Source organism: Lissotriton vulgaris, chromosome 12 (assembly GCF_964263255.1).
Source record: "Lissotriton vulgaris chromosome 12, aLisVul1.2, whole genome shotgun sequence".
NCBI classification, from domain to species: domain Eukaryota; kingdom Metazoa; phylum Chordata; class Amphibia; order Caudata; family Salamandridae; genus Lissotriton; species Lissotriton vulgaris.
Window position 1 is genome coordinate 502,819,333 of NC_141700.1, and position 14,386 is coordinate 502,833,718.

The 14,386-nt window shown below is 43.5% G+C and overlaps 1 protein-coding gene across 2 annotated transcripts in view; it reads left to right on the forward strand.

Annotated features, from left to right (window-relative positions):
• CENPT (centromere protein T) overlaps window positions 1-14,386 on the forward strand; it is a 1,372,670-nt gene that overhangs the window by 215,985 nt on the left and 1,142,299 nt on the right. For both annotated transcript variants that reach the window (XM_086945259.1, XM_086945260.1), the window contains exon 5: window positions 13,440-13,524. In XM_086945259.1, coding sequence (XP_086801385.1) covers window positions 13,440-13,524 — 85 coding nt within the window. The remainder of the gene's footprint in view (window positions 1-13,439; window positions 13,525-14,386) is intronic.

A 14,386-nucleotide genomic window follows, 5' to 3' on the forward strand; every position in this document is an offset into this window, starting at 1 on the left:
AGATCTCGTGGATGCTGGAGGGCTGGTCTTCGGTGCAGGAGCTGCTCGGGGTCGGGGCTTCTCAGTCCCCAAAGCACTTGGACGAGGATGCCTCTGAAGTCGTGCTGGAGCAAAGTGCTGCTTCTTTCAAGATGGCCGATCCCACGTGTCTCGTCGCACCCACGGGTCTCGGCTCTGCTGCAGATGTGGGTTGAGGTCGGAGAGGTCTGGGAATCCGGGTCTCGTCGGGCTCTGAACTCTGGATCCTTGTAGGAAGACGACAAAGGGAAGCCACTGTACGCTGATGGTGCCTGCTGGTGCAGGGTGAACACTCCTTGCCCACAAGGGAGATTTCTTCCGTCTTCTGTGGAGCAGAACGTCGAAGTCCAGAGTTTCTTCTTGTGAAGTTGATCAGGATAATCTAAATTTGGAATGGGACCAGCTCCTACCTTTATTCTGCTAAAGGGGGCTGCACTACGCCTAGGTCCCTCCTCTGGGTGGGACCAGGAAGGGGAGTGGTTACACCCCCTTTCCTTTGTCCGGTCTTGCGCCAGCTCTGGGGCTGGAGTGCCCCAGGAACTGGTTTAGACCGGCATATGCACAGGGACACCTTGTGTGCCCCAGGCATGTCTCATTCCTTTCAGCCCTGGCCTACCTAATACACAAAATCCTGTCTGGGGTGGTGCTAGCACCTCCCAAGGCAGGAAACCCTTTGTCCGAGCCTCCCTCACTGGAAGGACTCCCAGCAGCAGGAGGTCAGACTTGTGTCTGTGGTGGCAGCATCCATTTTGTGATGCTGAGGCTCGAGTTAACTTTAACCGGGGTTCACAGTTACATACATGTCTTGTCCCTCTAGAAGGGTGGAATGCTACCACCGTCGCCAGAATTGGCGAGGGGATAGTATTCCAATTCGTATGACACCTTACTCGACATGTTTTGATAATGCTACACCAAAGTTAGCATTTGACCGCGAGGTTCATAATGCACTTAAGAGTATATGGTATAGCGTTATCATGGAACAGCTATTAGGACTTGGTTCCGCAAGTTGCAAACGGGGTCAGCTCATGCCAGAGCACCATCTCACATAATTCCAAGCACTCTGCCTTCAGGATTGATAAGGCCTGCCATAAGAGTGACTGATAGGAATATATGTGTCCATTTTAGGGTTAGATATAGAGATACTATACCTAAAGCAAAGGGTGATTACACCACCTTGCCCCAGCTGTCGTGCAGCCAGTTGTGTCTGTTTAGATGGCCAGCCAGGGGTGGCATAATACATGCTTCAGCCCCTGGTAGGCCCTGGGTACACCTATGCCCTGGATACCTAAGGTATGCTGTACAGGGACTGATAAGGTGACTCAGTATCCAATTAGATATGTACCTAGAGTACATGGAATCCATTTTACAGAGAGAGCAGTGGGCCTGGGGTCCAAAATAGCAGGGCCCCAGGTCAACTAAGTTGAAAAACCAGCAAAACACCAGGCAAAAAGTTGGGGGCAACCATAGTCAGATATCCACCTTCCTACAATAAGAATGGAGGGCTCCTAATTCTAAATCCGATAGATGGTTTAATAACCTGATTGCGTGCAAAGTGGCATTAGGGAGCGGAACAGTGCTCCAGCGCGGGGACCACTGAGCCTTGGGAACTTGCACGACGTTGATGGGTGCGACTATAGGCCTTGGAGTGTGAGGAAGAACTGTATTCCTGCGAATAGCGAGTGGACTTGGATTGATGTAAAATAAGGTTGTGTAGGGTTCGGATGTCCGTTTTGAATTGTTGAAAGGTAGAAAGTATCTGGCCAAGTCTGGGGTCAGACGTGAGAGTTTCCTTATAGGAGGAATGGGCAGGGGGAGTGGGCGGAGTAATAGCCTCTTCAGTGTCAATTAAGTTGGAGATGGGGACAGAGAATAAAGCGCTTTCTGAGTCAATGTCGTTGTGGGGGAGTAAGGGGGCTGGTCTCGGAGGGGACTGAGGGGCGGCAGTGCCAGGTTCAGTGGGGGTATAGGAGGTGCTGCCGGGCGGATGGGAGGAGCTGGGAGTAAGGAAGTAGGGGAGGGAGGGAAAGGTAGAGCAGGGTGAGGGTTTGTGAAACGACTATGTCGGAAACTGTGGGGGTATGGGTGGGGGCTGCCGTGATGATCAGGAGTAATTGGGCATAATGGTGAGTGGGGTGGGTGAGGGAGGTGTCGCAAGGTGACAAGGGGTAGTGAGAGTATTGGAAGAGTTATGGCTTAAGGCGGTTATAAGGTGGAGTGCGTTGTTTGGTGGTGTGAATTTGAGGTCTAGAGGTATAGTCGGAACAGATGGGGACAGTTGGGAGTTCTGACTAACTTCAGGAACCTGATGGGAGTTGGAAATATCGTAACAATTGTGTGGGGAGGAGGGGTGTGTTAGGTCTATGAGGTCTAAGGTTAATGTCAGAACAGATGGGGAGAGCTGGGGATTCTGACTATCTTCGGGCTCAGGATGGGAGTTGAGGGTGTCGGAACGGCTGGATGGAGAGGAGGGATGTGTTAGAATGACTTTCTCCTTGATGAGTGAAAAAATGTGATCAATCAAGTTGAGGTTGCGTCGCTAGATTGGATGAGGATGATACCAGTATGATCGATATTGCCGGTGGCTGCTGCATTGAAGAATAGGGAGGGTAGGATAGATTGTGTGAAACCGTGCACTGTTTTCTTAATGAGAGACACCCTAAAGAGATCGAGAAAGGCTTTTCTCCATTGAGCTCTTCTTTTAGTGTAGAAGATAATGTCGTTCTTAATGAGCCCTTTGTTTTTTGAGAAGTATGGGTCAGAGATAGGTGTTTTGGGATGGGATTTTAATAAGTTGTATTTGAAGCCTTTGGCTGCTTTTAATGATAGGTATGGGGGGTAAGTGATCCTTCACTGACACTACTCTACATCAGAGCCATTTCGGTAAACATTGCAGTTCTGCGCTTATAGTCGTAAGAGTCCAGGACATTTGGCTATGATTCCGATATTTCAACCTCAGTCCTGGATCTCGATGAAACTGAGCCTGAGGCTGCTGGGCCTGATAGTCTCCTGAATCCCGCTGCTGAAGCACGCCAGATAATGCATGCTGACTCTGCACTGGAATCTGAAGTCTCAGAGGACACAACACCAGGGGAATATCTCTGATCTGGTCCAGATTTAGAGAGCACTGCAAAAGACATGTAGTGCTGGTTGCTAAACCACGGTTGGGTCCATTGCAGACCCCTCTCCCTTCTCCATGATGCAACACTTCTGGGATAGAGTGCCTACCTGTGAGAGATGGTGATCAGAGGGCTCTTGTCTTTGGTGGAGAGTCAGCTCTATATCAACCCTCTAGAGCTGAGGGCTGTACACTTGGCATTGAAGGATTTCCTTCAATCCATCCAGGGAAAGCTGGTCCAGGTGTTTAGACACCACCACCGCCATGTGATATTACAACAGACAGGGCAGGGTTGAGTATTAGACCCTGTGTCAGTATTCCCTGCCTCTTGACATGGCTGGAATGTCAGGACATCTTGATGGTCATGCAGCACCTTGCAAGATCTCTGAACGGCAGGGCAGATGCACTCAGCTGTTGATGCTTTCAGGAACCCAAATGGCGTCTGCATCCGGAGGTGGCTAAAGGTCTCGTCCGAGAAGGAGAACCTTAGGTTGATTTGTTTGCCGCTGAATGGAATACGCAATATCAGCACTTCTGCTTATTGGGAGTTTTGAAAGTGGCTCTCACTCAGAGATGCATTCCATTTATAATTCAACTCAGGACTTCTGTTCGCCTTTCCGTGGATGTCTCTTCTGCCCAGAATTCTCTAGAGCAGGAACATCCGGGCCCAATTCATCTTAGTGGCTTCAGATTGCGCAAGGAGAGTGTGGTATCCAGAACTCCTGGACATGAGCATCTATCCTCCAATCAGGCTGCTCCTTCGAGAGATGATCTGTTGTAGCAACAGGGCAGAATCTGACAGACAAACCTGAGCACTCTCCACCTTCATGCTCAGTGATTCAAAGGCGACTGTTTGGTCTTTTCCTCTTGTATCCGAAATCTATGATGTTCTGGCAGGCATGTGCCCCTCAACAAAAACAGTATACACCTGCTGTTGGCATATGTCTGTGGCTTGGTGCTCCTCAATAAAAGGTTGAAGATACTGTTGATTGTGCTGCTGTTCGCGCAGCATGGCCGTGACCTGGGCAATGTTTAAGATTATTTATTTATCTTTCTGATTTTCTGCTGTTGTCAGATCAAGCCCTCCCTGTTCTAGTCACTGTTTGAGGCTCGTTTCCTCAAAGGCTTACAACATTTGTTCCCTCCTACACCTTTAGTTATGACCCAACCGCATCTTAATTTAGTTTTGACATATCTAATATGTTTTCCATTTGAAGTACTGCATAGCTGTCTTCTTAGACTTTTGATTCTTAAGACAGTCTTTTTAGTTGCCAGTACACTGCTTCTGCTTCTGTCGATCATGTGCCTCCTTTCTGCCAAATGTGATGACTACCATCCTTGTCAGTGAAAACTACAAGTTGCCGTCATTTTTCGCTCTACCTCATCCTGCTAAGGAAGAGGTGAGGCTCCATTGCCTAGATCCATGTCTCTTTACATTGATCGCACCAAAGACCTCCGGTTGAATGATAAGCTCTTCATCAGATTTGCTGGATTAAACAAAGGCAGAGCAGTGCAGACACGGACCATCTCTTGATGGATTGTACTCTGCACTATAATATGCAATGCTCTGATAAGAAGCGGCCTCCTGAGGGCTTGTTGGCCCATTCTTCCAGAGCAAAGGCCCCTACTACTGCGTTACCACACCGAGTGCGAAATCCCTGGGTCATTTTCAACTCTGCAGCAAGTTGTGAAGGTCTTCATAGAAGCCATGCTCTCAATAGTCTAAATGTTACCAGCTCACTCTGTTGCTGGAGGTAGGCGTCTAATGCCTGGGAGTGTTATAATGTATTACAGCAGTCAGGAGCTCAGCAACACAAAGCATGACAGCACTGACATGTGGCAGAGAAAAGGCGAGCAAAGCTTGCAGTGTACACTAGACCTGCAAGTTTTTAACATTTGTGTACAGAAGAGGTAAAGATGTGCCTTAGATCAAGGGACTCTCTAGAGGACAGATGTGCCTGATGGTTGAAATAAATCCAGACTGACAGCAGTACGGAATTATCTGAGGATACATTTTACTTTTTCTTGGACAAAGATGGCGCACATACAGCAGTAAGTGGTAGCTAAATAAGGGACTAGGAGGAGAGCTCAAGGGAATCTGCTAAATCTGCTCTTGGGAGGACCAATCATCCTACATGTGGGGCGCTGAGTGACTTTAGAGTGAGAGATTATAGTTCACAAAGACCTTTCAATAGGAGAGATCAGGCTCAGGTGCAAGGGAATGAACCCTGTTGTCTGCGAAGTAACAACCCTCAAGAGGCTTCGAATCTCCAAATACTGTAACTCCCTCCACAAGCAACCCCTGTTGTGATGAGGTTGATGGGTGGACTCCCGCCCGCGGCAGGACATGAGGGAGGACTGTCACCAACTGATAAATAAAGTGGAGCATTATGAGTGGACAACACTATGAAATCAGATAACAATGACTACATTGTTGTAAATTTCTAGGATAAGGTGGTTACAAAATATATCCTTACAAGGCTTGAATTCTCTAGGCTACCTTCTAAGTCAGTTGAAGCACCTCAGGTGGGCTTTTTTTATAGGTCACAGATGGGAATATTTTCAGCCCATGCAGTTCCCTCCCATCCTGTGTCTACTTCTAACCGAGTTTCTCCCAACACACAGTTGGACCAACTGGATTGAATTCCTGACCGAACTTCCTCTCCTGGTCAAATTCGTCCCCCAGATCTCCTGCCTATAGGTGGAAGGGCCTAGTTCTGCCTTAGCAAACAGTAGCTGTAAGATTACTAAATCTCATGAAACATTGCTGATTTTGCTAATAAAACATATCAAGAGGACTGGGCAAAATATGTTTTAAAAAGCTGATATTATTTGCATTCAAGAAACTTGGTTGACAAATTCGATAGACTTCAATGGATTTGTGTCATTTTGTACTGTAACTAATTCATCCAACAGGATAGGGTCTAGGGTGGCCTGGTTACAGTAGCTTCTATTAACTTTGCACCACGAGCCAGTAACATTTTTTTAAATATCCCTATTGCCAGTTCATTCTGCTCAGTTCAGAAGGTAACCTGGACATATTAGTAATAAACGTATATAATAGCATCTTTGATCTCATGAGGGCTGATGGTGAGAAAGCCCTCAAATTAGATCTGGACCACTTCATTAACCATTCTAGCATGGACTACTATATAGTGTAGGCTGGGAATTTTAATGCCACATTATGCCCTCTTCCGGCCAATTAGGTCTGTGGCGTCTCTGACACTGGGGGAAACGATATGCCCATTCAAAATTTGTCCCTACTGCTGATCACTAAATGCCCATATGCTGAAACAAAATACGAAAATTGTTGAACCCTGTAGCCCTAACTGCCACCTTCAGCCTTCAACTTTTATAGGGAGAGGTTGCAGTAGTGACATCAATCACTTCCTTACCTCGGACAGTGACAGAATTATTCTACGGGTATCACAGGTGGGAATAAATGGTATAAGTGACCATAATCCACTTTTAATAAAATTATACCTATTACTCCTGACGTAGGTAAAATTGATAACATCATTCCTACTACCCTGAACTGAGTACAATAAAAATGGGCAGGTGTTGACCTCTCAAGTTTTCTTAATGACCCACTAGATAGGAACCTGCAGCCTTTTATGACAGGCCTGTCTCCAGAGAATAACCAGAGACACTGGAAGCCCACATTTCCATATCTAATTCAATCAGCAAAATATTTACAGTGAGGACAAAGGAGGGATAAATTAGGCTAGTTTAATCACCAATGTTCTGGTGCACGAAATATTCACATTAATAGAATGCATCAGCGTCCTAGGGATCCCATGGCAACTTGATTAAAAGATGGCAATAAGCAACAGAAAGAGAGAACTGTAAGCAGAAGAATGGGACAACTTAGTACAAGCTCCAGAGATCAAGAATAGCATTTCGTTTTGGAGAACTATCTACACCCCTTTGTGTTCTCCAAGGGGATTGGACCCAACCTGGAATTTCAATCACTCCTACTCAATGGGTGGAAGATTTTGGCTCAGTTGGTTTGCACACTAGAGAAGCAGGAGCAGATATGCACATTTAGTATTCTGTTAACCAATATGGTTCTCACCCTGGAAGAGGCAGTAAGGTCATTGATAAAAGTCGAAAGGGAAAGGCCCCCGGCCCGGGTAGATTACAGTGACACTTAAAAATCATAACTGGCCCTTTGGTTCCCGCTCATGACCAAGGTATTAAAAGTGTCATGACATGTAGCCCCATCTTGAGCCAACTCACTAATTACACCATTTCTAAGAAGGACTCAAGGATTGACCCAAAATGTTATTGACCCATATCTCCACTCAACTCTTCTGCCAAATTAATGGGGAGGGTCTTGTTAGAGAGATTGGAAGTTTAGGCCCAAGATAAAGACATTCTAACAAACACCCAATATGGGTTCGGGAAAGGCTTGGGGACGGGTGAGCATTTGCTCAATTTGAACCTACTTATGGGGGAAATACATCCTTGCCAAAGAGGGCTCGCTAGACGTGTGTTATTGTTTTTACTTGTGCATTTGACTTGGTTAACCATAATAGACTATGAATATGTATGGAACAAATGGAAGCTCCAGAGAAGATAATTTTGCTCCTAGATTACATGTACAGCAGCTTAACGACTAAAGTTCACTATGGGACGGAGGGAGAACTAATCACATGGTTCAACGTAGGGAAGAGGTGTTCAGCAGGGATGTTTGTTGGGGCCCTTCCTCTTCTCGCTATACAGGCAGGGATGTTTGTTGGGGCCCTTCCTCTTCTCGCTATACATAAACTGGGTAGATGACAAATTCTAGGCAGTACGTGTAGATACCCCTTGAGTCGGGAGGCAGCAATACCTCTACTCTTATAGGCCGGCGATGGAGCCGTCCTTGATTTAACCCCGAAAATCTTGCAAAGCCTGAGCAATTCTAACGACTATCTGGAAGAGAAAGATCTGGAAATATACTGCAAACATGTTTACCAGGAGTTGCGGCCAGACAAGGAAAAAGGCTAATGCCTTTTACGTTAAGGAGAGTAAATTACAAAACACAAAAACCTTTATTACCTAGGAATGCACCTCAATAGGGCACTGAAAGCATCACAGGGAAACATGCATATTTAACATGCCTCACCCACAAAGCCCTACACACCGGCAAACCCGAATAACTGGCTGCCAAACTCAAAAGAGCAGGTCAGAACAGGAACCTCAGAAGCTCTAACACCCTACTACTCATCCCACTGAAATCACAAAAACAAAAAATCGTGGCCAGGTCCTTCGCCGGAAATGCGCCCAAAATCTGGAACTCTATTCCGCCCCACATCAGAACTATTCCCTCCTTCGCTAAATTCAAAAATCCGCTCAAAATCCTTTTCCTGGATCGATCCCTAGCGAACAGATAGCAGTCGAAGTGCTGAAGTTGACACCTCACTCCTCTCTGATATGGTGTAAAAAAAAACGAAATGGAACTCTTCATCATTGACATTATTAATACTCTTATTCGCAACGTCTCGCTTTATTGTATTTTGTATTGCTCTCTTTTGTTCTGCTCTGTAACTGATGCAAATCGCTCCGATACCCTCCGGTCAGGCTAGTGCTGTATAAAACTTCTAAAATAAAAAAACCTCTAAAATAACATGACTAGAAATAATGACGGCCTATTTAGGTTTGCAACCAAGCTGGGTTCTAAACCAATTAGAGAGTTGCTAACCATATCCAATGCTAAATCGATCTCAGCAGCAACATTTCGAGCTGTAATTTGGGGTATGGGGAATAATTAAACAAGACAAAAACAGGAAAATAAGTTCCTTAGACTCCTAGCTGTACTCCAATCCGTACCAGACACCATAATTCACAGTGAAATGGGAGTCTAATTCATAGCAGACACTTTAGAAACCAAACCCCTCTTATAATGGCACTCCGTTTGGTCCAAAGAAGAGACACACTTCACCAAATGAATCATCGAAGATTGTATGAGACTAGACTGGACCACCAAAATCCCTTTACTACTGTATATTGAGCACATTCTGAGGGGTCTTAGACAGACTGAGGGGGATCTCTGGGTACATCAGAAGGACATTATTGGTCACTCCAAAAGGGATCTTAAGGAGTACATAATTAAAACCTGTCACGAGAATAGGGTCCAGTCAGATCTCCAGGAGGCCTCTTTGGGAAGATATTTGGCATTGAATGACCAGTTCAAAAGCAAAGAGTACTTCAACTTCACTCCTAAAACTTACCACAGATGCCTTTTAACCTGCATACGTTGTTTTTCATCACATGGTTCCATTTCCAAGGAAGGAAGGGTGTGGCCCTCTAACCTGAAAATGCCCCTGTAATGATCAATTTGAACAGTCGGCCTAGCACATTGCACTTTCTTGCAGATTTTAACTGACTCATAGAAAACAATATCTTAAACCTCTCTTTTTAAAAGAAAGTATCTTTATCTTCAGGAGGCGTTTCAGTATTTGGACGAGCTAAAGGATGAGACAGTCTGCTACCGGGTATCCATGTTTCTTTCAAAGTTGGTTCGTACTAGGGATTTACTGACCAGCGTAGAAAGCGAAATGACCTAGCCAATGTTTTGGACTCAATATCGACATATTCTAGTGGTTGACTTGTTATAGTGAATCATATGTAGTGATTTACAACCCGCAAAACGGCCTATATTAACATTAAAATTACTAAATGAGATTTACAGATAACTGATATGCTCATATCTGCCCGCAAAAATGACATACCAGCATGCGTGCACGGAAAGCAACTTAAGAGGGATGTTTTGCTTTTACTCTTAGTGGTGACTTGACATACACTATGGTGTGTAAAACATTTACCTCGTGCTCAACCACTGATTTGATCTGATGTGACTCATCTGATCTGTATATATATTTTTTTATGTGAACATTTACTGCTGTAAAGCGCTTTGATACTTTTGGGTCTAAAAAAATTTAATTGTTCAGTTTTATACAATATATTCTCTAGGAAATGACTTGATTTAACAAGAAATTTGTATTGCCTAGTGTTTATACAATTTGAAAAATGGCTTATTTTATATGAAATGTTTACTTTTAAAAATTGAATATATTGATTTGATGATTTTATGGTTTGCTTTGGCATAAACCAAATGAAGTTTGTAAATCGAATCTGGTATTTGTTATCATAGTCATGTTATCAACATTGGGGTAAGGGATGTTTGGCACTGGGGTCATTAGTTAAATAGGTAGTGTATCTATTTCCTCTATATCCACCAACCGTACTCCGGTTATTGATAAATCGTTCACTGACATAGAAACTCATACATAATTACTCTGTTACACTCAGACCATGCATTCGTCCCAGATGGAGTTCGAGTAGACTGGGAACAGCTCCAATTTGGTGAATGGTGATGAATTAAACCCAGATCAGTTGACTGGGGGTGAGTGTTTGATTTGGTCAAAAAGCTCCGCCCATCATCCCCTTTGGTACCAATTTGGAAGGCTGACTTTTCCCCAGGCATCTTCTCCTCAGAGAATGATTTGTAACATAGTCTGTGTAGAAATTATATATAAAATATAATGAAGGTGCCACATTGTATATTGTCGTGTAGGATTTATTAAAGGGTTATGGTAACAGTGGTTCATAGGACTTATTCATATTTTCAGTTTTGCTGGCCACCAAATTTTCCAACTGTAGTACGTTACAAAATACCTTAGTAACTCTTCTTGCCCCTTCATACTGGCTATTATTTCCTACATTTGATCAAATATATGTTCTCAAAAAGTGATTATACATTGAAAATGTACAAAAGCTGTAAAAAATGAGGATACATAAAAAAATCAGTTAATCAAGAATCGAGAAATGGGACAAGCCATTAAAAATTAGCATGCATAGTTGTTAATGCCTCCACTGCATGCCACAAGATCCCCTCAAGACTTGGTGAGACTACTGTGATCTTCAAGGGTACCTTCTACAGTATATGGCATGAGACACTAATCTTAGCAATATGATTCTTTCCAGAATTGTTATTCAAAATCTTTGAAACCCCCAAGGCATAATTTCTACTTTCTAATACAGCATTTTTCAAATGGTTGCAGTTTATAGACCGCCTTTTACATAAAAAACAGGAAATGTTAACTCAGTCACCTTTGAGTAATTATTTTGGTAAGGGAAATAGATAAGCTTGACAGGAATTTTAAAATAAAATCCAATGATACTGAAAGCTCAGTTGATTGGGAAGGGAACTAGACAAGCTGGACAGGAATTAAAAAAAAAATCCAGATTCATGCAAAGAATTGTATCAATTATAATGCAGATTATTGCAATCTATTGTAGAATTATATTGGACCTTTATGTTACTCCTGCAAGAATTGCTAAGTGGAAACCTGGGAATCCCGTATTATATCCTAAATACTTTGAACCGTTCACAGGCAGTCTTGAATATGTTTATTACAAGTTCTTACCTCCAGAAATATTGGGAATGTGTATTCAAAGTTGTTCATTTTGTGATACATAAGTATCTTTGATAATTTTTGGGATAAAAAAAACAGATGTCTTAATATGTTATAGTCACGAGTCGAATTGCAAAGGGCTGAAAGAACAAAGAAATCTGTTTGAATGTGGTGTAAAAAATGTGTGAAGCACAATCCCTCGACTATCAAGTTTCACTGACCTGAGGAGCCATAAGGAAGCATAGTAAGGTTTTAGGGGCATTCCTGATGGTATTGGCGACATTATTGACTGAGTAGTCAAATTGCTCGTCGGATCTGTTAGCATATATTACTCTAAGAACACTATTAAGACCATAAATGTGAAAAAATCTATATGATCTTTTTTGATTTTCATACAAGAGAATCTTTTCCAGCTTTGATGGCTTTGAGGCTTGTATGCCAGTTAGCATCTTGCTTCCAGCTGGTACCCCATTCTTAGTGGCACATGCAGGTGGGCCCAACATTAGGGAAACCTGCCGGAAAAGATCCTTATCTCTGATAAAGTGACTTAGGACTGCCAGCGATGGATGATGAACTATACACTGACTTGCAGAAGGCTGTATTCCTTCCAGAATTCAAAGTGGAAAGCGATGTGTCAGCTTTTGTTTGTACGGTCAGCTTGAAGAGATGGCAGTCAGAGTTCTCTGTACTCCAGTGGCGTAGCATTAACACATGTACTAGAGCTCTGTGCCACCCAACTGGCTCACAAGGTCTTTTTGGATTCCTTAAGGAACATGTGTATCCAGGTACAGACGGACAGCATGGCTGCCATGATGTACTTCAACAGGCGGGGAGATGTGAAGTCATGTGCCCCCTATTGAAGTTGTGGTATTGACTGGCACTTCATAGGATCTCACTGATAGTGAGTCTTCTAGCCATATCCCTGAAGGTAGGAGCTGGTGAGCTCAGCAGGCTTCATCTTGTTCACCATGAGTGGCGTTTGCACTCTGTATTGCAGCGGGCATCTTTGCATAGTAAGAGTGTGTTCATGGTAGACTTTTTCTTTTTGCCACCTCCAAAAACACTGAGATGTGTTCGCCTTTGGCCTACTGTGTGCCCTTCTTCCTCCGCCTCTGATCCGGTGGATGCTGAAGAAGGTCAGGTCGACAGAGCACAACTCACTTTGATAGCCCTCTCACAGTGCTTGGAGCATCTGGTACTTTGTAAGCCTAACTCTGAGCTAATGCCTTCCTCTTTGGCTACCTCTGCTGAATGATCTGTTCATCAGGTGGAATGAAGTCACGTTAGAGGCTGAATCTGCCACCTGTCAGTGTGCAGGAAGTATTGCAGACATTTTTTTCTCAATACAGTCTGAGGCCTGGGGACTTTCTCAAACAGAGAAAACTGCAGTTGAGAGTATCAGTCAGAAAGCGCTACTGCCGGTAAGTAAATTATTACTTCAGACAGAAGTCTTAATCTTTCCTTCTAGCAAACACTGAGATCTAGCAATAGATAAGCGTAACTTCAGTCGTGGTCACAATCTCCTTTAGATGAGCCTTAGCCTTGCACCAGTCTGTTACTTGATTTCAGTAAGCAGCCAGCCATGATTAGTCAAAATGTGAGCCATTATTTCAAAAAGGACTGTTTGAGGTAGTTCACTACTGGCAGCCTTCTAGAGACCACACTGCTTTCTTACCTGAACAGTGCGACTTGTCATTTTGATCAAATTATGCCATGCTTGATCACTCGTCAGAAACATGCCCCCGAAGTATTTGTATATATATAGCTTTTGAAAAAGAAAAAAGTCTGTGATATCTCTAGTTTAATTCAAGTTTAATAATCCTAGGAATGATTTAAGACAGAAAAAAGGTTTACAGAAATTTGTATTTTAAAATAAATTAGGACTGAATTTCTCTTAACACCAGAGCCTGAAGTACCTCTTGTCGTCCCTGGTAGAAGAGTGATAAAGGAGCCCCAGTTGGATTCAAGAGATGAGACAACACAAAACAGGTAGGTGTTTTTTAAAGTTACAGTTAAAATAGTTAGTGATATGCATCGCAATATTTTATGTACTTTATTGGGGTTATTAGTAAATTGTTAGTCCCTTGCAGCAGGATTCATAGCCAACTTGGGAGAGTAGTGAGACGTGCTGGCCCTTTTAAAATGAGACCTTAGGGCAATACGTTTTCAGAAAAAAGGGCCTCATAATCCTAATATTGCACTGAGTGAGACAGGAAGTGAATACATACATCTTGGATGGTAGAAGATTGTGACTAGAGGCTATTGGGAGATTCTTTAAATTGCTCTAATGAAGGAACAAGTTGGAGGTGCAGGGTCCATTCTTCAATCCTCATAGTTCATATGTATAGAAAGCGCGTCGCAGAGTGCTTTCTTAGAGTATTTTACATTTTCATCCTCATCAGTATGGTGTGCGGTGTTGTGCAACCAGGCAATGCATTTAGAAACAAGGCAACCCGGTTTAGTTATATTGGGTGCTCTATAGATCATAGCAGACTTAGAAGTTCGTTCTGGAACGCTAAGTGTGGCAATGCAATTATTTCAATGTAGGAGAGATGTGCTCAAACTTTTATTGCTTAGTGAGTAAGTTGGGCTCCCGCTCCCTCTTCCCCTTGAGCCTGACCCCTGCAGTAGCGGTCACTCCTCCCTGGTATCTCCTCTTGGTATCGTAGGGCTTTGCTCCCCACTGCTGCCAAAAACAATTCTGACCAGCCTGACTCACATTTAATTGTTGCCTGCTCAGTTTTGTAGCGCTTAATTGCCTGCTCAGTTTTGTAGCGCTTAATTTTGCTCAAGCGCTCGCATTGCCTATAATAATATTTGTGCTTAATTGTGAATGGTGCCTGTGTACTAT